This window comes from Stenella coeruleoalba, assembly GCF_951394435.1.
Source record: "Stenella coeruleoalba genome assembly, chromosome: 19".
Taxonomy (NCBI): domain Eukaryota; kingdom Metazoa; phylum Chordata; class Mammalia; order Artiodactyla; family Delphinidae; genus Stenella; species Stenella coeruleoalba.
Window position 1 is genome coordinate 47,602,665 of NC_137165.1, and position 26,065 is coordinate 47,628,729.

Here is a 26,065-nt window from a genome sequence, read left to right on the forward strand (position 1 = left end):
TTGTAGCCACCTTTCCTGGGCCTAATTTTCCATTTCTATTATATCCTCTTAATGGTACATTTCTCTTTGAGAGGCAACGTATAAATAAATTAAAAGCTTTACACCAAAGGTTACAGAAGACTTAAGCTTCCTAATTTTCTTAAGGGAATCATGCACCAATCAAACTGATGAAAATGGTACAAATTTCATTTTGTGGAGTGTATGCTATTGCACGTTACATGCTACTGTCCAACCTAGTAATGATACAGGATGGTGCATGTGTTCTGTGCAAATCCAAGAGCCTTTCTTCAAGTATGTACCTGAAGTACTCGGTATCCAAGTTCACTGTAAAGTAAAATAAAACATCTAACTACACCTTATCTGATGTACAATGTAAAATATAAGACATTTAACAATGAGGCAATAAAATATCCAAATAAACCAGAAGAAATAAATGTTGTAAGCCCTGTGGTCTGAATATATCATAATAATGAATAACAAATTTGGCACTGACAACCCAAATCAAACAAATTCATCCAGAAATGAAAAGTAGCCAAGGATAATTAGGTTAACGTGAAATTACAGTTTTAGAGAAGAATTTCAATTTGTTAATTTATAAGGATTATAGGAAACTATAATTACCTCATCACCTCTCATACCAAGGTATTTATGTTTCTGGGAAAACAAATCAGTGTGAATTGCTCGGTGAGTACAGAATTAAAGAGGAAAAATAATTTAAAAATTTCTTTTTGGCAACAATGTGCACCTCTCACAGACTCCCATCTGTCCCTCCAGAGCAGCATAGTTTTTGGTTTCCCACTTAACAAGTTGTCCATGTTCTCTAACTTTTGCTGCATAAACACCACTACATTTTTTTCTCTCTCTGATTCAAAGCATTCTTTCATCCTCAGACTAATGGAAGGTTACCATTAGTCTAAACTGAGGTCTGTGTGTCAATTTCCTCAACAGTAAATCTTACTTTACAGGATTGATAAGCAGACTTAAGAGTATTAAATCAATTAATATTTCTAAAGCATTTAGAACAATGGTTGGCACAGAGTAAGTGCTATGTAATCAACTATATAGTAGCTTATATATCATAAACATATTATGAGCTTAAATGGTAAGTATACAAATGTACACGTTTTACTAGTTAAAATACAATTAAAAAACTATTTGATATTCTAAGTCTAAAAATGAGCTAGAATATCACAGCAACTGGGATCTGACATGTACTATACATTAAACATCTAACACACAAAAAGCACAATTCCACCTAATTACTGGCTATGTTAATCTAGGTAATAGTATGTGATCTAAAACTAAAAGTGGAACCTTGAGAGACATCTATTTAAAACCCCTTTAATAACAGTACACTGCTTTCTTAGAGATGAAAAGGCTCTGGGGAGGTTATTTTAAATAATGCCAGTCTCTTCAAAAAAGTTGTCCAGAATTTTGAGTAGTTTTTTCCTTGAGAAATTTGTCTGAAGCAAACAAAAGCACTCCAAAAATTCCACTGATGTGGGTATGTTTTCAAAAGCATCCCCAAATTATAATGATGATGATTAAAGGAAGTGGAAGAGTATAATCTAAAATCACATTTCAGCTTTGCTAAAATAAAGCTGTGGGAACAGGATAAGACACTTGACATTTATGAATAAATTATTGGTAAGCCTTCTCAGCTCTTGTTTTCTGAGTCTGAAACTTTTAAGAATCAAAACATGTTAACTATGTAAAAACATGGTTTTATGAAAATATTAAGTGAAAAAAGTAGACCACACATTGTATGCTCAGTGTGATTATAACTGTTCAAATCTGTGAAATACCTCCATCCATTTATCTGCTCATCCATCTATAGATTAGAAAGCAGACTTAAGAGATGAGAATGGCGGCTACATGGCACACAGCATTCCATTTTAAAGTGAGATTTGGGGGCTTCCCTGGTGGCGCAGTGGTTAAGAATCTGCCTGCCAATGCAGTGGACATGGGTTCGAGCCCTGGTCCGGGAAGATCCCACATGCCGCGGAGCAACTAAGCCCATGCACCACAACTACTGAGCCTGCGCTCTAGAGCCTGTGAGCCACAAATGCTGAAGCCTGTGCACCTAGAGCCCGTGCTCCGCAACAAGAGAAGCCACCGCAATGAGAAGTTCACGCACCGCAACAAAGAGTAGCCCCTGCTCGCCGCAACTAGAGAAAGCCGGCGCACAGCAACGAAGACCCAACACAGCCAAAAATAAATAAATAAAATAAATAAATTTATAAAAAAATAAAAAATAGAGATTTATACCAAAACAATTTTTACATTTGCAACCATAACTGTCACCAAAGCAATAACCGATTCATGCAAAAATTACCAATGGGTTCACTGTTAGGGAAGAATAATATTCCAGAATAGGATATTCACACAGTCTCAAAGATAAATAATAAATACATAGGTTACTTATGAAGTACAAAGGGAAAAAGGTACCTTTAGAGTGAGGCAATCTGGTAAATCCTACCTTAACTAAGTGATCCAATTTAGCATCACCAATGATAGGACAACTCACAGCAATGCCTCCTGATGCTGTGCCTTCTCTGTAGTATTCTCGTCAGAAATGTTTAATCTGAATCTAATCATGTGGAAACGAGACAAATGCAAACTGAGGGACATTCTGCAAAATAACTGGCCTAGATTCTTCAGAAATGCAATTTTCTAGGGAACTGTTCTACATTAAAGGAAATTAAAGAAACATGAAACCTAAATGCAATGCATGATGCTTGAATGGATTTTAGGAAGGAGGAAGTCCAATTATAACAGACATTACTGGGACAACTGTGGAAATCTGAATAAGGACTGTAATCATTCTAAATATCACTGTATTAACATTAATTTCCTGAATTTGATAATTGCATTGTGGTCATGTGAAATTAATGCCCTTGTTTTACAGGATTAAACGTAAGTATTTATTGGATTAAACTGAATTATGAGATTAATCTGAATGTTTGTAAATAACTCTCTAATGATTCAGGAAAAAAGAAAAAATATATAGTGTAAAACTAACATGGCAAGATGTTAGGAACAGATAAATTTAGGCTAAGGATACAGGGGTATTCATTGTTTTTTCTTGCAATTACTTTAGGATTAAAATATTTTTAAAAGAGCTAGGGCAAAAAATCCATCTTTGTTTTAAAATTCTACATGATCCAGAATGGACTCCACTACAGTTAGAGTCACCAAATATTTACAAATAAGACTAAAGAGGCAAAAAGAAAACATCTACTTTTAAGTAGCAATGATAACCTGTTAGTCCACATTTCCCTCAAAAACCATTAAGGTCACAGCAAGAAACCATTTCCTAGATGGAGAACTTAAGAAGTTTAAAGAAGAATTCTTGGGAATTCCCTGGTAGTCCAGTGGTTAGGACTCAGTGCTTTCACTGCCAGGGCAGGGGCTCAATCCCTTGTCAGAGAACTAAGATCCTACAAGCCATGAGGTGTGGCAAAGAAAAAGAAAAGAATTCTTTTATTATTATATAGATGTAGTATATATAATCAGAAACAAACCTGAGTTATAATTAAGTTATAAAAAATAAAAGTCCAGAGGCAGAAGATACACTGCCTATATGTGGTGAACAGAGGATTTACTTGCCAGAAAAAGTAACTGTTGCAAACCCTCAGAATTATTGCTCTATAATTGGGCAGATAAGATCTACTATTCAGTAACTTTATTCAATAACCATTACTGAACACTGATTATGTGCCCATGGTCCTGTACTTAGAGTGCATAAAGGGTAAGACAAAGTCCTTGCCTTGAAGAACTCAGCCTATAAAAGTCTCTTATCAATTATAACTTAATTAAAAAATAATCCTCTATATGTCCTTATAAAATCCTTATTTAATTTCTAAATTTAGTCTAACTTAGTCTGTAGGCAACCTAGAGATCATTTGCAACTAGTATTTAAAAGCAATTACACTTTTCTACTTATTTTAAAAATCAGTAATTTGCTTCCATAATATTTACAGGCCGAATTATTAAACTTTATAATAAAGACTTTATTAGGACCCTACACAGAAGTTCCTTCCAAACAGACAAAAGTTGGAGGGAACAGGGAATCTTCCTCTGGCCTCTCCTCAGTCAAAGGCCTCTGCTAGTTTGAACTCTGACCGGGCAAGTTTCACTGAAGAAGCTGTCTTCAAGTACAATTAAATCAGGAGTCGTGAAGAGCTTATTGTCAATCTATGAATTTCGTCTGCTTGTTTGCTCTGGCTGAAAGAATTCATCAATCAATCTGAGATTCGTCTCTTATTATGGGTTCTTATAAATTAAATCATAAATAACTCAGAATCTAAAAACTGTGACAATCCTGAATAATCTTAACCCCCGTAAAAGGATCTGTAAATCATAAAGGATATGCTAAAGTTCAAAGTTTTTTTGTTTGGTTTGTTGTTAATTAATTAATTTATTTATTTTTGGCTGCGTTGGGTCTTCGCTGCTGTGCACTGGCTTTCTCTAGTTGTGGCGAGTGGGGGCTACTCTTCGTTGTGGTGCGTGGGCTTCTCATTGCGGTGGCTTCTCTTGTTGCAGAGCACGGGCTCTAGGTGCACGGGCTTCAGTAGCTGTGGCACGCGGGCTCAGCAGTCGTGGCTCACAGGCTCTAGAGCACAGGCTCAGTAGTTATGGCACACGGGCTTAGATGCTCCGTGGCATGTGGGATCTTCCTGGACCAGGGCTCAAACCTGTGTCCCCTGCTTTGGCAGGCGGATTCTCAACCACTGTACCACCAGGGAAGCCCCATAACGTTCAAAGTTTTAAGAAAAGCTTAGGAACACACAATTTTATGTCTGGGTGCCTGTAAGTAATTCTTAAATGGTTCACAAAAAAGATAAAAAGACGATAAACATCGTGGAGACTCCTATTTTTCATTTCTGCTGAGAAGTACTGTATCACTTAGTTTAAATTGTCTGAGCAAAAGGTCCCACTTAAAGTGAGCATAACTGTTAATATATGCTGCTATCTTTGGTATTTCTTTTCTCTCAGATTAAAGAGAGATTAAGAATGACTAAGGAATTAACACAACATTGTAAATCAACTATACTTCAATAAAAAAAAAAAAAAAAGAATAACAAGGGAGAACCTCTTTGTTAACTGCAACAGTTGTAACTAAACTTTACAGAGTGCCTGACCTAAATGAAGCCTTTCTCTAACGCAAATTAAGTTGAGCCATCAGGATTCTGTATAACATGGGCTCTAGAACCACACTTGAACTTATATTATGCGCTAGAATTTACTGGAATTTAAAAAATATATATATTGTGACCTTTCAGGTTAAAAGAGGTTTCAAAATGATTTATTCAACAGAGACTTTCACAGCTCATAAATGTTTCAAGTTACTCTTGGGAAACTTAGTTCATCACCTGAAAAAGTGATTTCACTTTTAACAAAAATAAATTTGAGTTTATTTTTAAGAAACAAAAGCATCCATTTCTTCTACATAAAGCCTTTCGTTTGTCCTAAACCCGAGTTAAAACAGGAAATTCTACGGTCAAAAGAGACTTTTTTTTTTTTTACTATCTAGAAATATATTTCTGTAACTGAAATTAACATCCTAATCACAGAGGTAATCTGAGGGATAATGTTCAAGCCCTGGGTATGTAAGAAGGTAGTGCAAGGAGGTAAAGAACCGGAGAGGATGGCAGGAGATAAGCACAGGCGTGTACAAGGCCCCTTCCCACCCTGCCTGTGGAAACGCCCTCTTCTGTTCCCCATGAACACAGATGAGCTGGGACAGCTTCCGACTGTGATAAAACCATGTTTTTCCTAGAATCACTGTTTCTTCAATGGTGGTTTTTTATTAAAAGAAGAACTATTCAAATGGATGGTAAGAAATTCAGCTTGTATCAATACACAAATAAGTTTACTTAAAAACACCTCCGTTACATATTTTTAAAAGTTTCAGAATCTCTCCCCACCAGTGTCCATAAGCTAGAATAGCTTCACGTGAAACCTGCAGTCTGACCTAGGAGAATCAATAAGTGATGGTCTAGGTACTTGCTCAGACATTTCTCTTGTCACCGAAGAGACAGTCACAAACAAAACACATCTCTTGCCTGGTTGAGTAGGAAGAATCCACATAAAAGAGCTTCATAAAACGTCTATGAAGGAGAACTGGTAGTATCAGAAGAGTTCCAGCACTTCAATTGAATATAATTCTCTATTAGTCTTTTCTTGATTTAATTTCTGTAGCTCACGAAAACTTACTTCAATCTTGTTGAGCTCAGAACAAATGCTTATCTAAAGAAAAAAGTTCCAAAATAACTTTTACCATAACTTGTACATATGGATAAATCCTCCACAATTACTTAGGGCTATTCCAAGAAAAATTTTAATAAATTATAATTTTGGTGCTTCTTGGTTACAAACAGAATTCAGTATAATCAAATAATTACATACCTGGGATTTCACAAACTTGTAAAGACTTAACAGTAGCCTTTTTGCTTCTGGTATCATTACCACAACAGTAAAATTAGCATCTAGAAGTAGACATATCCAATCCATAATCTGAAGATAAACAGGAAAAGGAGTTAAGATTTTAAATTTAATTTTAGGTTAATTCACTTTACAAAGTCCATAATAGTATCAAACAGTTATAAGAAAAAATAAGTCTTCTTTACAGAAGTCTGAACATTTTAGAGATGAAGGAATTTCTAAGCAATCGAAAAAGCCTCTTTTCTGCTTTTCTACTTGTCATTTTACAAGCATAATTGGATCTTTTCCATCAGATTAATCAGTAAAAAGAAAGCCACAGTGATATTTAATCCAAGGGAGAGCTAGCACTTTTTATTTTAAAAAATTCTTGATAACTACTCGCAGCTACAAAAAAAAGAACCCACTCATCTCCTATTCTGAAATATACACTATGACCCAAGAATAAGGTGTCGTGTATTATAGATAAGGTACCAAGAACTAAAATAAAATTATTACTATCCATTTATTAAAGTATCCTATGTAGTCTACACCTTCAAATGGTGTTAACATGCAAATATCAGTGTCATGAAAAAGCATTAAGGAAACCAACTATCCATTTGCAGGGAGGGGGGAAAGCTGATACCTATGTAACTCTCTACACCAAAATAAACTTTATATGTATCAAAGAGTTAAACAAAGAAAAGGAAAAGAAATGTACTAGGGGAAGACAGGATTGCTATTTTTACACTCTTAGAGTGGGAAGGGCCTTAAGCATGGCGTACCCAAAAAGAAGCAGTAAAGGAAAAGCCTAATAATTTTGACAGCATGAAAATTAAAAACCCATCTATGGCAAAAATTACACTAAAGCAAGTAAAAAAGAGTGATAGGAAAAAAGTATTTGTAATACACTTCATAGAAACAGACTAATTTCTCTTAATATATGAAGAATAATTTATAAGGCAAAATGATAAAGACAGGAAATGCAATAGAAAAATTGGACAAAGAACCTGATTAAGCAGTACACAAAAAGGAATATAAATTGGCAAGAAATGATGGTCCACCTTTCTTATTATCAAAGAAATGCAAATTAAAATAAAACACTTACTTGTTACCTACTTGACTAGCAGAGAGTAAGGTCTCAGATCTTGGTGGCCATAGTACCTCTTGTCACAACCCTTTGGAAAGGTAGCCTGGCATTTTTTTTTTTTTTTTTTTTTTAGCCTGGCATTTTTGAAACTAAAAATGCATGCACCCTTTATCCAGCAATTTCACTAATGGGAATTTACCCAAGAGGTGTTCTCTCATAATATGCAAGAATATTTCTATAAAGATGCTCACTGAAAGTTTGTTTACAATAGCAAAAAACTGTAAGCAATTTAAATGCCAATCAATAGGGGACTAACAAATTAAGATTTTCTATAAAATCAAATAGTATGCAGTGGTTAAAAAGAATGTGGCAGATGTATATAGCCTGATTCAGAAAATGTGTAAAGGGCTTCCCTGGTGGCGCAGCGGTTGAGAGTCCGCCTGCCAATGCAGGGGACACAGGTTCGTGCCCCGGTCTGGGAAGATCCCACATGCTGCGGAGCGGCTGGGCCCATGAGCCATGGCCGCTGAGCCTGCGGGTCCGGAGCCTGTGCTCTGTAACGGGAGAGGCCACAACAGTGAGAGGCCCGCGTACCACAAAAAAAAAAAAAAAGAAAATGTGTAAAATGTAGCAATGAGTGAAAAAAAGACAAGCTGCAGAATAGCATGCACGTGATCTAATTTGCATTAGGAAGACAAGAGAAAGATAAGTTAAGGTACAGAAGCAAATTTCTAGACATAAATGCAACTCTTAGTATTGGTTATCTCTAAGAGGGACTTGGGATTATTAGGTTATTAGGAGGACACTTATTATCGCTCTCTCCCAATGAAGCTGAGGAAATTCTTGAAAAGGGTCACAATAAAGAATCAGGAATTTAAGATGAATTTAAGTTCCTTAGTATAGAATTATGGCTCTAAAAAATCCATCTACCAAATTGAGTGATCCACTCCAGTGGTTTGTGTACTGGTGAGGGAGGAGGGTCGTAGGAACCACGAGACAGGGAGAAATCAGTTCCTGGATTCCAGATTCTGATACTATATATATATATATATATATATATATATATATATATAAAACACCTTTTTTTTATTTAACATATCTTTCCCAGCATCAGATCAAAATAAAAAGATTACCTCACCTGGTTCAGGGTTGGAGGGTGTATTCCAGGAAGAGTCATAGTAGCATTTTCACTACACTTCAGATAAAGGAAATACAAATACTGGAGAAATAGCTAGGTGTTGGGGGGGAAAAAGAACAATCACTTTGATAGGAAAATTTTCTCTATGTGAAGCTAACAAAGAGACTGGAAAGAATTTTAAGAGGCTACTGAATTTAACTGTACATCAAACAGATATGCTAGACATCAGGGGACACATGAATCAAGTGCACTCCCTGCCATCAAAGGAGAGTTCATTTGGTTTGGGAGGGGTGGGTGAGGAGTTTATTTTGTTTGTAAATAATAAGTAGAGAAGAGAGAATCCTTCTCTGGGCAATTCTTTTTAGTTCCTACTCGTTTCTAACTTAGATGGATGAACCCGGCCTTCGGGTCTGGCACCAGGAACACGTCAAGCTCTGCCTCCTCCAGGTCACTCTAGTCTCCCAGGCACGATTTTTCACCTTGAGGGCTGGGAAATCTTTTACTCAGATGAAAGGACTTTATAACCTTTCGAATGCCCTAGAAGCTGCGTAGAGTTAAGGAGCAACACTTAACCCAGAAATAAAATCCTGTAGGATTCGTAAGAACACTCACAGTGATGTGTTGTGCTGGGATGTCCTTCAAATGAGGCAGAAGAAACGTCTCGCTATATGCTGAATGAAGAATTGCATTTCTACTTGGGAATAAAGGAAAATCTCATTTCAACCAATAAAGACTTTTCTACCGAAATAATGAGTAATTCCCTTCCCCAGTAACATTTTTCTAAATTTATACAAAAGTTCTACTTTTCTAGAAGAGTGTTATCACTGAACATTCTCCTCGTCACTAGAGATCATCTGGAATATTTTGCTATTATAGATAATTGGTGTTTATTCAGTATACTAATTTTTAGAAGTGATAGAGCTTCTATCTTAGTACAGCTTCTTAAATAAGGTTTAAGTAAGTTGTTTGAACACAGCATTGAATGTAATCCATTTTCAAGCAGAAACTGAAAAAAATTGAAAAAAAGAAAAGGAAAAAACCACCTTAAATTATCTAATTACCCCTTAGTTTTTGCTTGGCATTGGACTACATCCCTGGGAAAGAGACAATACAAGGGAAATGGTTTCAAAGGATACAGTAGCGCTGCTCTTTTCCCTGTAACAGGGCATGAAGTGCTCTCCTCTGTTGCAGCCTGAGGCTTCTCAATCAACTCCTGAGCACAATTCTCACAGTTATCTTCTTCAGGATTGAAACCATTTTGAAGAATTTCAGTTTGTTGTTCTATTTCCCCATCTTGTATAGTAGCAGTATAGTCAGAAACTGACTCCATATTGATATCTGTTTCTTGAAGACTGTCATCACCAATGCTATCATGTTAATTGAAAGCAGGAAATAATTCTTACAAGTAGTTGAACTTACTGGAAAATTTTTATTTTCTAAGACTTTAAAGTTTTAGAAATAAAATAAAACAATAGATTAAAAATGCAGTGAAAGTAAAGTACCATCAGCTTCTAACTTACCTCAAGAAAATTTTTAAGCAAGCGCAGGTGACTGACTCAGGGATGTCAGGGAACTGCTGTAGGCAGATCTGTAGGATCTGCACATCCGTCTTTTCTAAGGCAGACTCCATTAAGCCAGGGCACAAGCTAAGACCAAAAACATGAATCATTTATACATATTAAGAAACTCTCAATTGCAAATAATTCATAAGGCTTTTACAGAGTATAAAAATCAGAACTGCAAAAAACAAGGTCAGAAGAGTTATGTGTATAAAGTTTGGTGTACAGAAACATTTACCTGTATAGAAACATTTACCTGTAAGAAAGCACACGCGTTTGGATAAGCTGCATCAGACAGTTCCGAGGATAAAACGATGGTTCTGCTTTATATCTTCCCAGAATTCCTATTACTACATCCCCAATAATAGTATGAAAGTCCGGGGTCCGCTTAACAGCCAAAAATTTACGTAGTTCTACTTCAATATGTTTTTCTGAATCTTTCTGAAAGGGCAGAAGTAAAGAGTTCAGTGTGGTACATTAATAAATGTCGCTCTGCACTTAAAAGTTCCTAGCTTAACATTGTCTTAAATCACTAACAGCATTCATGCATTCCTGTGAAACTGGAGTTGATACTACAATTTACTGGACAAAGACAAAATACAAAGAAGAAAAAAAAAACTCAAGGATTTAGAAATCAAAATTTCTAAGAAGCTAAATTACAAACACTCAATGCAAAGGTGAATGAGATATGAGGCCACCACCATCACACTGATCTCACAAAATGCTTAGTGAGAGTCAAATAAGCCAAAGCATCACTCTGACAACCTCAATATACTATACAAATGTTAGCCATAGCTCTAAAAATGATCACAAGAGGAAGACAGAATAAAAAGTACATAGGATTTATTTTAACCATGAGTTGATTTTTCGTATTTCTAATATTTTAAAATTTACCTGTACGGCTGCTAAGAGTTGTGTGGATGGTGGGACCTCCGGCTGTACACTCACTTCAATTTTCCTTCTCCTTAACTGGAATTCAGTAAATTGATTAGGATCTCAAAACAACACAAAAGATGCAATAGACATTTAGAAGAATATAAAATGTCCCAAAGAGACTGGCACACTTTTGCTCTAATCACAAACTTTTTTTTTTTTAATTTATTTATTTTTGGCTGCTTTAGGTCTTCGTTGCTGCGTGTGGGCTTTCTCTAGTTGTGGCGAGTGGGGGCTACTCTTCATTGCGGTGCGCGGGCTTCTCATTGCAGTGGCTTCTCTTGTTGCGGAGCACGGGCTCTAGGAATGTGGGCTTCAGTAGTTGTGGCATGTGGGCTCAGTAGCTGTGGCTTGCGGGCTCTAGAGCACAGGCTCAGTAGTTGTGGCACAGGGGCTTAGCTGCTCCGGGGCATGTGGGAACAGACCAGGACTCGAACCCGTGTCCCCTGCATTGGCAGGTGGGGAATCTTAACCACTGCGCCACCAGGGAAGTCCATTCACAAGCTTTTTTAGGGTTTGGTTTTCTTATAGTGAAAAGTGGGTCTATTTCAACTTTTAACTTAAATATCTTTAAGGTTTTCATTTTTCATAAATAAAATCTCTATACTCTATTATTACTAATTGCAAACTGGTCCATTTTTACACCTGGGTCTTACACACATGCCCATAAAAACTACTAGACGACATGTATCACTTTCGGATAAGGGCTGTCAGGTTACTGGGTTCAAGCTTCAAATCACCCCATCATTAAGAGCAAGTTGTAAGAGTTGTACAAATATGAATTATTAAAATAATTCAGCCTTTTCTGTTTTTTAACATCTGTAGTAACATTTCTATTTCAACTACCAAACTTACGATTCTCTTTGACTGCTCTGAGTTCTGAGATCCAAGTCCATATCCCTGTGATGTTTCCCAGTTTACAAAATGAGTCATGGCATGAATGTCTAAGAAAACACAGAACACACAATTTCTGGAATTTTTTGACCTATTGGTATTTACCCAGCCAATCAATCAAACAAAGAACAATAAAACAACAACCACTCACGCACAATTCAAAAGCGGCTTTAAAGTCCATTTCATTCTACCAATAACCTCAGATCAGTAAATCATAATATCCTAAAAGGCTATGTGCCCAACAGATGAGGCCACTGGTAAACCAAGGAGGGAAAAAGCATTTCTGATTTTGTCTGCAGGACTTTCCCGTTGCCCCTAAAGTCAGAACACTGGCGTTCAAAATGCAGCATAGCTCTTTAACCTGCAGCAGTATCTGCAATGTGGACTGTTCCCAAGGTAGCTTCCTGACCAATAAAATCTGAATGAACACTGGCAAATTTCAACACTAAGAACAGGTTATGCAAACCAATAGCTGTGAAAATCTACATATCAAACTAGAAGTTTATAAATTGGTTTTTAGTAATAAAACATTTAAGTTCCTACCTGGATCTTGACCATGCTTGAGTTTTCCAAGAGCACCTGCTAATGATGACACCTCACACTTGTATGGGATTACAGTTAGAAATTTTCCATGTAGCATAAACAAATTTTCCCCATGATACCAGAGCTACAAAAAAGTTATCAAAAATGTAAGCAATCCTTTTTCTCTTCTAATATCTGATTCAACAAAGCCATATAACTTATAACAATAACTTGTGGTGGAAGTAATCTTAATATAACAGAAAAGGATAAGGTGAAGTTAAGCAACTTTCCAGAATAATCTCATATGTTCAATTTATTAATTGAGGTAGGTTTACAAAGCTCTTATTTTTGCCCATGTCTGAATAAAGCATAATTTAAAGATAATTTCTTTTGACTCATAAAAATTTGATCAACACATATATTTAAAATAAATGAATTGTTTAAAATAAATATTGTCAGTATTACACATCTATTAACGTGATACTCACAAAGGCTACTGTAACACAGGCAAACTGTTTTGATGTACGAAATGAAAAAAGCAGAATTTAACAGTTTCTGTCTCATGATCTCAATTATAAAATTGTAAAACTGAGACAGGTATATGAACAAAAAGCTCAAAGGAACACGGAAATCAAAAGTGAAGTTTGTTAGAGCAGTGGAATTGTGAACGGCTAATCTTGTGAAAATTACTTGTTTAAATATAAATTAGAATTCTATGCTAAGAAACATAGTCTCCTTATCCTCTAAAGTACAATGATCAACAACATCCCATATCTTGATTTATTTATATCTTATATTCACTAAACAACCAGTACTTACTGAGTACCTTTGTTAAGCACTGAAGATATGATGGAGAAAAAAAAAAGACAAGGTCCCTTGCCTCAGGAAGTTTACAGTCTGGTCACCTTAAATTTTAATTCTTTAAGTATTCTTATGTAATTCCATGATAACATTTAACATATAACCTAAAAGACTAATTTATTAGGCAAAGTAACAGCCCTTGGATATAGTTCAAAATACAAAAGTAAAAAGATAAAACCAAAGTGAGATTAAAAAGTTTTGTTAACTAGCTAACTGTTCTCTCCTGATCTATAATTAGCTTATAATTTAGTCTTTTGAAAGTGACAAACATAAAGAAACTATAAAAATAACCAAATTAAATATAATCTCGCAGGTAGAAAATATTTCTTAATTTATTTTAATCAAAACTGATAAAATATTTAGATCCGAAGAGGTCTCTTCCCTTACAGTCTATTCGTCAGACACAAAAATAAGTACATTTGAAAAAAACCCCAAAGTGCAAAAACTTACTTGACCGCTGGTCCCTTGTGGTAACTCTTTTGAAGTCTGTAGTGTTTGAAATTTTGTATTCCATATGGAGAGGCATTCTATAAAATAAGACATACAAATTCAGAAGTTGGGACTTCCCTGGAGGTCCAGTGGTTAAGACTCCGCGCTTCCACTGCAGGGGGTGCGGGTCTGACCCCTGGTGGGGGAACTAAAGATCCCGCATGCCTCGTGGTGCAGCCAAAAAATTAAAAAAAAAAAAAAAAAAAAGTCCCAAGTTCAGAAGTCAGCCAAATATAAATATATGGTGCTGGGGGTGAGGAGAAGGGAGGGAGGGAGGAGGGAAGTCATAGTTAAACACATAGGTCTTGCTTTATTAAGAAGAAAAATGAGTAATGAAGACAGAAATTCACAGATATGCGATATCATGACAAGAAGTGGACACATATGCAGGCAGGGGGCATATGGGAATCTGTGTACCTTCCCCTCGATTTTGCTGTGAACCTCAAACTTCTCTAAAAAAATAAAGCATTTTTTAAAAAAATTAATGAATTTTCTATTGAAGTACAGTTGCTGCACAATATTACATAAATTACAGTTGTACAATATAGTGATTCACAATTTATAGTTATTATAAAATACTGGCTTATTCTCCATGTTGTACACATATGCTTGTAGCTTATTTTATACATAATAGTTTGTACCTCTTACTCCACTACCCCTATCTTGCTCCTCCTCCCTTCTCTCTCCCCACTGGTAACTAGTTTGTCCTCTGTATCTCTGAGTCTGCTCCTTTTGTTTTATTCACTAGTTTGTTGTACTTTTTAGAGTCCACATATAAGTGATGTCATACAGTATTTGCCTTTCTCTGTCTGACTTATTTCACTTCGCATGTCCTCCAAGTTCATCCATGTTGCTGCAATGGCAAAATTTCATTCTTTTTAATGGCTGTGTAGCAGTCCATTATATGTATATATATGTACACACACACACACACACAAATATATATACACACATACATATCTACACACCCACACCACTTCTTTACCCACTCATCTGTTGATGGACACTTAGGATGCTTTCCTATCTTGGCAATTGTAAATAATGCTGCTATGAACATTGGGGTCCAGGTATCTTTCTGACTTAGTTTGTTTTTTCAGATATATACCCAGGAGTGAAACTGCTGGGTCATATGGTAGTTCTACTTTTAGTTTTTTGAGAAACCTCCATACTGTTTTCCACAGTGGCTGCACCAATTTACATTCCCACCAACAGAGTACGAGGCTTCCCTTTTCTCCACATCCTCGCCAACACCTATTATTTGTGTTCTTTGTGATGACAGCCACTCTGACAGGTGTGAGGTGATAGCTCATTGTGGTTTTGGTTTGCATTCCCCTGATGATTAGCGATGTTGAGCATCTCTTCATGTGTGTGTTGGCCATCTGCATTTCCTCTTTGAAAAAATGTCTATCCAGTTCTTCTGCCCATTTTTCAATTGGGTTGTTTTTTTGACTTTGAGTTGTATGAGCTGTTTATATATGTTGGATATTAATCCCTTATCAGTCATATCATTTGCAAATATTTTCTCCCATTCAGTAGACTGTCTGTTTGATTTATCAATGTTTCTTTTGCTGTGCAAAAGCTTTTAAAATTTAATTAGGCCCCAATTGTTTATTTTTATTTCCCTTCTGTTAGCAGACAGATGCAAAAAACTATTGCTGTGATTTATGTCGGAATGTTCTGCCTATATTTTCCTCTTAAAAAAATAAAGTCGGGCTTCCCTGGTGGCACAGTGGTTGAGAATCCGCCGGCCAATGCAGTGGACACGGGTTCGATCCCTGGTCTGGGAAGATCCCACATGCCGCGGAGCAACTAAGCTTGTGTGCCACAACTACTGAGCCCACGTGCTGCAACTACTGAAGTCCGCACGCCTGGAGTCTGTGCTCCACAATGAGAGAAGCCACTGCAATGAAAAGCCCACACACCGCAACGAAGAGTAGCCCCCGCTCGCCGCAACTAGAGAAAGCCCGCGTGCAGCAATGAAGACCCAACACAGCCAAAAATAAATAAATAAAATTTTAAAAAGAAAAAAGAAGTCAATACAGATGCTGCTATGGAAGGCTCTCTATGATATCTCAGGTAAGTGGATAAATTAAGGTATACAACAGAGGATAAGGTATGCTACCATTTGTGTAAAAAGAGGAAGAAAAATAAGTAGTAGTATTTGCATATATTTTAAAAAACTCTGGAAAGAGACATGGGAAACTTTACTGAGGTTACTGAGTTTTTTTGGGGTTAGACCAGGAACTAGAGAGGAAGGATGGGGGTTGAGAGAGGAGAAGCACAGCTTGGTAAAGTGGCTAAAAGCCAGGACTTAAGAATGGTAAGATATATGGCGTAAGAGTCAACCTACTTGTGTTGAACCCTAGGTCCACTACTTAGTTACCTAACATCTCAGTTTCTCATTTGTAAAATAAGGGTGATAATAACTAGACTTTCTCTCATAGGGTTGTTGGAGGATTAAATGACACAGATAATGAAATAATACAAGTAAAACACCTGGCACAGGACAGTATACCATAAGTGGTAGCTCCTATCTTAAAAAGAAGAAACAAAACAAAATACACAAGGATGGCCATATCAAGTTTGTAGTCAATAGGGAGCCTGGCCTGAATAAAGCAGAGAGTTCTTGCTTTGAAATTGGGAGAAGAGACTGGAAAACGTGGACAGGGTCTAGACTGTGGCGAGAGTTGAATGCTAAACCATAGATTTGGAGTTTTATAGTGTAGGCTGGGAGACCCCAATCTTGCACTAGCCAGGAACAACTGTGTCCTTCATGATAGACTACAATTGTCTGTGTGGAGGGGTGTTTGGGGGTGAGGAGGTGAGGTGATGATGAAAATCCTGCTCTGAAGTCACAGAGACAAAAGGCACACTAGGGCTTCCCTGGTGGCGCAGTGGTTGAGAGTCCCCCTGCCGATGCAGGGGACACGGGTTTGTGCCCCAGTCTGGGAAGATCCCACATACCGCGGAGCGGCTAGGCCCGTGAGCCATGGCCGCTGAGCCTGCGCATCCGGAGCCTGTGCTCCGCAACGGGAGAGGCCACAACAGTGAGAGGCCCGCGTACCGCAAAAAAAAAAAAAAAAAAAAAAAAAAAAAGGCACACTAGTAGTCCCCAAATTTCAAGCTGTCTAAGACTAATGAATTTATATTCTGCTAAAATGTCACCAAGGTATGAATTCAATCCTCTACTGCAAGTCTTACCAATGTTTCCAATGCCTACAGGCTGGCACAGATATTTGCAGTTTTTATTTAAGACACTGGTGACAAGCAAGGTAGTGAGTGATATAGGAAATGTTTTAGAGAAACTGATCAAGGCAAGATGAAATCAAAGACCTATTCAAGAATTAGGAAGCTACAGTGAAAAAGAGAATGAATTAGGGTGGTAATAAATAAATGAAAAAGAAAGAGGAGACTTAAAAGTACACTTTGATGGAAAAAATCCAAAGGACTTCTTAACTGATTGGATTTTAGTTACCCTTAGAAGCTGATAGTGGTGGTCCCAGGACTGCTACGTGATCTTGATCCAGGATGGTGAGTGCAACACCACTTCGAGCATTGCCAGACACCACGGACTTGAGCAACAGTGATGGAACTACCCTCTGATTTTTTTCTGGGTCACTTGGATGTACTGGTATCAAGGTTTCATATACACATCCATCAGAGCCTGTTGGAAACAAGTATTTATTGTTCCTTATTGGATAAATGATAGTTCTATATCGGTTATAATTAAATGTACTAAGTTGTTAATAAGATTTTACCAATTTGATAGAGAATCCAACCAGAAAAATAAACAAATGTAATAATCACATCACTCTATGCTTTCCCATAAAGAATATACTACAAACCTAAAGTTGATGGAGGAGAAATATTAATAAAAATCTCAGTAAGAAATGTCATGATAACCATGAAATAAAAATTGTAAATATCTGTAATAACTTAAAATATGAGGGGACTGCCAGGAATACAGACAATTCAATCGGTAAAAGGCTGTATCTCTTATTAGAAATTAATTAGCATTCTGGTCTAAATATTACATTTCTTGTTACTCCAGCACCCTAAAACCTTATTAAATTGCTGGGTTTTGTAGGTCAATTGTATTTTTGGCAATTTCATGTGGTTCTAGCTATGTTACATGAAGATTTTATGACCCTTTGGTTCAGATTCCCTTACTTCAATGTTCAAAAGCTAAAACATAACTCACAAACTTCTGTGTAACAATTAATATGTCCTATAGGTTAAACTTTAAGAAAACCAGTCCCTCTTAAGCAAAGATATTAAGCGGATTCCAATGACACTCTAGACATGATGAACGAAGGGAGCCTTTTTCTTAACAGCCACTGCAAATGTTTGCACATTGAAAAACTTCACAAAGATTTTAAACTGTGATAACATGAAAATGTTTCCTAAATACTGCTCTGTTTCTTCCTCCCTTAACCTTTCCAAAACAACTTCAAAAGAAGCCATAAAGGGCTGGGGGGAGAGAAGACCACAAAGGCATTTTTTCCCCCAGATGCATAAGACTGGGATTAAACCTCAGAACATTAAGTAGAGGTAAACTCCAAGGAATTAAAAAATAATCTGTAAAATGGTGGCTAGTAAGAGTCCAAGACTGCTCTGTTAGTGTCCTTTTACCCACCTGTCTCTGTCACTGCTCAAAAGAATGGCAAACTATAGGTTGGAAAAGAGGAATGGGGAGGCCATGCAGTACCAACCTTAGGTATTTCATGGTTCACTAAATACAATATCAAAAAAACTGGACTTATCATAATAAAGAGTGATTTTTCCTTTTTTACTGGTATTATATTATTTACTGCTTATGATAAAATTTTAAGACATAAAATTTACCTGCAGAGAATTACTGACCTGTTGCGTGACTAGACATGGCAAAATGCAAAAAGTGAAGGTATAAATGCTTGTAAGGAAGCATGGAAAGGGAAATACTACAACAGAAAACTGTAAAAACTGAAGACTCGAACTTAAAACACTATCCTGTAATACCCCTTTATTTATAAACTCTGAAAGTTTAAAAAAAATACTTACTTAATGACATCAGAGAGATGAATTTCCGATGCACAGATGTACTAAAACTCTGTGTAACCGATTTTTCTTCTTGTCCAAGTAAAAGTGTGTATTTGCTTAGGATACGTGAGTTAAACTTTTGTACATAAGCAAAGTAATTTCCATGCTGGAAAATAAAAAGTTATTTTATTTTAAAAATATTCCCATTTCCACCAACTATATTTAAATGTTGAGACCAGCTGTTGCCCCACTGTAATTACTTTAATGAGTGCTTAAAAACCTCTTGTCCAATTAAATTTAAAAAGTTATAAAATATATTTAATTCAGGCATAGAAATAATTATAACTAATAGATTTTTCAGTATTTTAAAAATATATTAAAATTTTCTGAAAGAAATACCAAAGTCCAATTTTAGTTTTAAAAATCATACAGATGACTCTGAAATGTCACAAAATGGGCCAGGAATTAAAGATATCGCTTACTTTTTCAGTAATAAAAATCAGCACAGGATGCCTAAATACCATAAAAAACTTTGTCCACCTAAAAAAAGAAAAAGAAAAATTATAAAATGCAAAATCACCAGTTGAAACACACCATCAATCTAAATTTAAGAGATTACCTTTTATTAAATATTTTTTAGAGCCAGAGAGGTAGCAGAGAACACTTAATTCAATGTTTCAAAATATCTACCACAGGGACCTAGAAGGCATTCCTCCGTCAAATGCATCTCTGGATTAAATGCAAGTTGCTGAGCTTCCCAGAACTTTAAAGACAATAACGTGAACTATAAAGTACCAAGGGCATGTAAGACAAGATGCGGTGTTCCCCAAACTTAATTGACCCACCCCTCCTTTTTTCAGAGTCATTTTGGGGCCTAGTGTTCTCAGGAAAACATTAGCGTCTCACCTGCCTTCTTCAAGTGACAGCGGGAACTGAGGCATAGGGAGGGTAAAGGGCCTGTAACCAAGGCTGCACAGCCATTTTCTGGCAAAGTGGGGATTAGAACCCAGATTCTCTACCTATATCTTTTTGCGTAAAGATTTCCTCCAAATACAGTTGCTCACACTTTAGAGGCATTCATTGGGTCTAAGATATAACTGGTCACTGTCCACATTGTTGAGTGACTACGTACAAGTCTTTGCTTGGACCTTTAAAGATTTAGTTTACACCAGGTGGGCCGGGAGGGGCAGCAAGTTAACCAAACAGGAAATGGGATGAAAGAATAGGGATTGGATAGATGTAAAACTGTGAGATTTCCTTCTATCATTTGTGCGAGTCATTTCCCAAGTTTTATTCCAGAATCTGGGAAAGAAGGGGTCTCAAAGCATTATCCTGATTCCACTAACAAGCTGCATATTTCTTCAGGCGAAAGGGTTCTGATCTTGGCAGTCAGGGCTATATGACAGAAGATTCCGGTCTTGTGGGATTACTCACTTAATTTTCAAATAACTGACTATCCAGTTCTGTTATTAGGATAGGACTCATTTGGCCCCAGTTTCCTCAATCACTTATCACGCCAGAGGCTTTTGAGGGATGTGATTTTGGCTACTTGTCTTTTAGATGGTTTTCAATCAGCTTACTTTTATCATGTTTATAATCAAAATACTTTTGAACAAGGCAAAGAATATAAAAAACACAGAGTGCATTTTCTTTTTGGTAAAAATTACAAGTATTAGAACTTACTTAATCACTTCTTCATCAGAGATAACAGTTTCAATTTTCTGCTGGGGCTCTGCAAGCAAGGCCTCTAAACCACGAATGGCACCTTCCTTGAACAGCACCAAGGGTTCTGTCCCCTGTATTGAATGTATCCTATATACCTCAGCGGACAACTAGAAGAACATAAAAACATTTAAATTTTTATTCTAAAGGAACTGCCACCTAATAGAATCAGGACATTTATAGAAGGCTTATCTTTTTTTTTTTTTTTAAATAAACTTATTTGTTTATTTTTGGCTGTATTGGGTCTTCATTGCCGCGCGCGGGCTCTCTCTAGCTGCAGCCAGCAGGGGATACTCCTCGCTGCAGTGCGCGGGCCTCTCATTGCGGTGGCCTCTCTTGCTGCGGAGCACGGGCTCTAGAGCGCAGGCTCAGTAGTTGTGGCTCACGGGCTTAGCTGCTCCACGGCATGTGGGATCTTCCCAGACCAGGGCTCGAACCCGTGTCCCCTGCATTGGCAGGCGGATTCCCAACCACTGCACCACCAGGGAAGTCCCGGAGAAGGCTTATCTTTAAGGGACTGATTTGCTTTCATTTTTACTCAATTTTGTTTCATAATTATGTATGGTTCCAAAGTTAAATCTAACATAAAATACATTCAGAAGTCTAACTTTTGATCCTATTCTCTATCCTCTCCCCTGCTCACCCCCATATGTAATCACTTTTATTCATTTTTGGTTTATCTTTCCACTGTAAATACTGGAGGTTAGGCTATAACCTGGGTCTCTCAAAACTGGAGGTGAGGAGAGGTACAAACAAAGGCACTAATGCAGAGTTATAAGCGGTTCTGGTATTAGAAAAAGAAAGATGCCATATATGAATACATGAGCCACACACACATATATATATGTTTGTGTGTGTGTGTATTTATGTATGTATGTATAGGTAGCCTGCAAGCCCAGGAAAAGAAGTTAACACCATATGTAGGATTAAAAAAACAACAAAAAAAACCCATTGTGTAAAATTCAGGATCGTGTTACTTCAGGGTAAACAAAATGACTGGAGCCAGGTGGCAGCACAGGTAGCTGGCTAGAGGTTTCAAGGGTCCGGGTGACAACTGCGGTTGTATGTGAATCAGCTCTGTTGTGAACCAATTCTAAAATATGCCAATTGTATTTAGAGTTAGACATTTAGAGCCATAAAGAACTTTCAAGATTAACCTAGTTAGAGATCTTCATTTTATAAGACAAAGTTAATTAACATACTTTAGGTCATTAGGAGAAAAGGCACAGTTAGTCATGGTTCTTTTTCACTGCAGTATGTGCCACTTTTAAAATGTATAATGCATAAAACTTGCAGGGTCTGTTCTACCTATTTTAAGAAAGAGAACAATGAAGTTCATTTGCTCTTGCAAGGGACACACCACAAACATTTAAACTCATGGAAATAACTATCAATGTATCATTCATGAATTATTTAAATCCTCAACCTCATATGAAAATAACATATCGTGTAACATTTTATAACATATTAACTCATAAGTTGAGACATTTTACCAAGACATACTGTAGGATAGCTAGAATGAAAAACTGGTTATAACCTTTATGTCATGTTCACAGACACTTTAAGATAAATAACTGCTACATTACAAATTATTCCGTCTCACCAATAAACTAAATACATGTGTTGGAAAATCCAAAGACTTACTGTCGCTTTAAATACTTTATCCAGGTTTACGTCTTCATTATTCCATATTCTCAAGACCTGAAATAAAAACATACAAGTTAAAAAAGCATTCCAATTTCCATTTACATACAACATGAATAGTTAATAAAATTTGATTTGTTTTGTATATATTATATAAAAGTTTTAAAACTCACCTTATTATCATGTACAACAATATACTCTCCAGTTTGAAAGTTGCACACAGCTGGACATGTTATAATTTGACCTTGTTTCACTGACCAGCTCCCCAAGGGTTTCTGATCAGAAACCTAATGAAATGAACATACAATATTCAAAAAGTCAGTTTCAGACATTAAAGCGATTAAATTTACATTCGGAAGAAATCATTAAAACGATAGCATTTAACAAATCTCCTAAATTAAAACAATAGCTAGTCACAAAAAGACAAATACTATGTGGATTCCACTGAAGACAGAAAGTAGAATGGTGGTTGCCTGGGGTTGGGGAAATTGGGAGTTATTATTTAATGAGTACAGAGTTTCAGTTTTACCAGATGAAAAGAGTTCTGGAGATGGATGGTGGTGATGACTGCACAACAATGTGAATATATGTACTTAATACCCTGAACTGTACACTTATAGTCATTAAGATAGTAAATTTTGTTATGTGTACTTTACTACAATTAAAAAAAAAACTTTAAAAGAGTAGTTAAAATGAAAATATAAGTTCCTAAAGTGAAAATAAGTAAATTAGTATCGGCACTTTGATAATGAACAATATTAGTATATTTAAAAAACTGATGCAGTTGTGCCCTTGAACAGGGGCATGAGAAACAGAATAAGGATAGCCGGCATCATGCCAATTCTAATCAGCCACTCTATTCCTATGCAGGAACTGCAAAAAGTCCACTTGACAGCCAGGTAAAAACCAATGGTGTCTTCAGAAGCATCAAAACAAGCAAACAGTATAGTGTACTGTTGGCAACCTGTTCCCCAAACTTCAAAGCAGACAGCTAGCTTTTTTTTTAATTGAAGTATAGTTGTTGCACAATATTATATAAGTTACAGGTGTACCATCTAGTGATTCAGTTTTAAAGGCTATACTCTACTTATAGTTATTATAAAATATTGGCTATATTCCCCCTGTTGTACAATATATCCTCATAGCTTATTTTATACATAACTGTTTATACCTCTTACTCCTGTATCCCTATTTTGCCCCTCCCCCCTTCCCTGTCACCACTGGTAACCACTAGTTTGTTCTCTATATCTGTGAGTCTGCTTCTTTTTTGTTATAATCACTAGTTTGTTGTAGTTTTTAGATTCCATACATAAGTGCTATCACAGTATTCGTCTTTCTCTGACTCTCTTCACTTAGCATAATGCCCTCCATGTTGCTGCAAACGGCAAAATTTCATTATTTTTTTAATGGCTGAGTAGTATTCCATTGTATAGATGTACACCACTTCTTTATCCATTCATCTATTGATGCACGCTTAGGTTGCTTCCATATCTTGGAATGGAAGATAATAAATAATAATAAATCATGCTGCTATGAACACTGGGTGCATGTATCTTTTCGAATTAGTGTTTTTGTTTTTTGGGGGTTTTTTTGGATATATACCCAGGAGTGAAACTGCTGGGTCACATGGTTGCTCTATTTTTAGTTTTTTGAGAAATCACCATACTGTCTTCCATAGTGACTGCACCACTTTACATTCCCACCAACAGGGTACAAGGCTTCTCTTTTCTCCATGTCCTCACCAACATTTTTTTGTGTTCTTTTTGATGACAGCCATTCTGACAGGTGTGAGGTGATATTGTGGTTTTGGTTTTCATTTCCCTGATGATTACCGATGTTGAGATACCCAACTTCTTAAAGACACAGAAAACTGTTCAGCAGCTCACATAGAAAGAATTACTTTCTATGGAACCACTAAAAGCAAAGTTTAGAAAATGTGCTAAAGCAGTCCTTAGGCTAAACGGGGGGCGGGGTGTGTAGAGTTCAAGGGACGCAAATCCAGGATTCACAGGGTGAACCATAGCTGGAAACAGGTCACTCGGAATCAAGATGCCTACTAAACTGCCAAGAAAGCAAAAAGCCAAAACAAAACACCGACAAAACTTTCCCTCCTAACGAGTGAGTAAGAAGCGTACGGACACAAGGTTAAAGCACTGTTTCTGGCAGTGACACCTTCTCCCACCCCACCAATCTCCGTTCAACCCTTCTGCGGGCAGCTGGGGTGACAGAGACCCCAGAAGGGGATCTTAGCAAGGATATCTCCGGGAGATATGAAGCGAAAGCACAGGTTTCCTCTCCTTTCCTTTCCTTTCCGAATCTAGCCCACGTGCACTTAGACGCTCTGCCACCTGCAATTCGGAAATATGCCTCTCCGGGAAAACAACCGAGTCAGATTCTAGACCTCATTCAGCGTCCCCAAAAGGCCACAACGGCTCTCCGCTAAGCCCGCTGCAAGACCTCTTTCCAAAGCTGTGAGAAACCTGAGGTTCCGGCTCCGAACTCAGAAAGGGGCGAGACAGCAGCGGGGGCGCTCCGATCCTATTGCTCTCACCTTATAGAGGATGACGGTCCTGCCGCTGTCCGTCACTAGAAACTGGTCTGTTTTGTCGCCCTGCTCCACTCCAAGGGGTCCGTCAGGCCCGGAACCCAGCGGTACCGCAGTCAACGTGAAGCCTTCCTCCAAGGCTGCCATTTTGGTCCAACTTACGGAAGGCCGCGCGTCCGTCCCGGCAGGCTTCGCGCTTTCTCTCGTGAGAACTGGATTAGTTCTCGCCGACTGGATTAGTCACTCGCTAACTGAGATACCTGCTCGTTGAGCCTGCGACCTCTGGCGGGTAGAGATAGCTAGCGGCGCCGCGGACGCCGTCGGGTAGGCGGGGCCTGGAGTTTGCGTCTAGACTCCGCTTCCCAGGCCACACCGCCGAGTCCCGGTGTACTGCTCTAGACGGGAAAGAATGGGCGGGCGGGGGAGATCTTACCTGTTAGGTACTGCATCCGCTGCCCCTTATTCAGCTACGGACTTGAGAGGCTGAAGGATGAGCGTGGCAAGTGGCCCAATATAAATAAACTAGATTTTTTAATTTGAAGCGAACTCTGGGAATTACTAACATGGCTTCATAGAACAGTGTCCCAAAGGAAAAATATTTCTCTCTTCAGATTAACTCTTCATAACGTGCTGTACCTAACTGAAATGCCTAATACCCCCTGCTTCTCAGAACCCGCCACAAAGGTCTAGTCCCAGGTTGTCTGTCCCCCCTGGCTCTCCGAGCACCCGCGGGGAAATATCTCCAGGTTACAGGAAATTCAGACTTGTCTGATGAAGCAGGTGACGTTCAAGATCCCTCTGGACAATTTTTGGCAAGACCATTTCTGGGAGAGATTTTTAAGATAAACATGACTGATTCCATCAATAATAGAAAAACTCAAAAAAGATAAATTATGCATGTTCTTAGGGCGAAACCACGTAAACAGGCAATTGTTAACAGATATGTACTATGTGCTACATCACAAAGCAAAATGCCTCCACATCAGTTTAGATTAAGCATCCACACGGATCACCTTGTGTGTGTTTGCTCGTGGCCACAGCATTATAACACAGGAGATAGGAGATTATGCAGCTATTATGAAAGAATCAAATGCCTACAGTAAATTCTTTTTTTTTTTTTTGGCCTCACCATGCAGCATGTGGGATCTTAATTCCCCGAACAGGGATGGAACCTGTACCCCCTGCAGTGGAGGCATGGAGTGCTAAACACTGGACCGCCAGGGAAT

General features: G+C 37.5%; 1 protein-coding gene across 2 annotated transcripts; it reads right to left on the bottom strand.

Annotated features, from left to right (window-relative positions):
- Positions 1-949: 949 nt before the first annotated feature.
- Positions 950-24,992, bottom strand: NOL11 (nucleolar protein 11). 2 transcript variants are annotated; one of them, XR_013825150.1, is made up of 19 exons: positions 24,846-24,992; positions 22,468-22,581; positions 22,295-22,351; positions 20,612-20,760; positions 19,411-19,468; positions 18,950-19,094; positions 17,385-17,573; positions 13,871-13,947; positions 12,581-12,704; positions 11,999-12,087; positions 11,105-11,179; positions 10,467-10,651; positions 10,172-10,297; positions 9,788-10,018; positions 9,264-9,342; positions 8,652-8,744; positions 6,412-6,519; positions 6,069-6,252; positions 950-2,590 (listed from the first exon to the last, which is right to left on the bottom strand). XR_013825150.1 is itself a non-coding variant. In XM_079906209.1 (18 exons), exons 1-18 carry the CDS (start codon positions 24,984-24,986, stop codon positions 6,136-6,138), a joined length of 2,157 nt encoding a protein of 718 aa, XP_079762335.1. In that variant the 5' UTR covers positions 24,987-24,992; the 3' UTR covers positions 2,605-6,135. The 2 variants fall into 2 exon arrangements, 1 of the variants encoding a protein (XP_079762335.1); XM_079906209.1 differs by lacking the exon at positions 950-2,590 and having other exon boundaries at positions 2,605-6,252.
- Between the last annotated feature and the right edge of the window lie 1,073 nt (positions 24,993-26,065).

Excerpts from the sequence above, each read along its gene's own strand:
- NOL11 (XM_079906209.1), bottom strand. The coding sequence starts at position 24,986 with ATGGCAGCCTTGGAGGAAGGCTTCACGTTGACTGCGGTACCGCTGGGT. Across the intron at positions 22,582-24,845 it reads GGACCGTCATCCTCTATAAG|GTTTCTGATCAGAAACCCTT; the intron begins GTGAGAGCAATA and ends TCATTTCATTAG. Across the intron at positions 10,019-10,171 it reads TGCTTAAAAATTTTCTTGAG|CATTGGTGATGACAGTCTTC; the intron begins GTAAGTTAGAAG and ends TTAACATGATAG.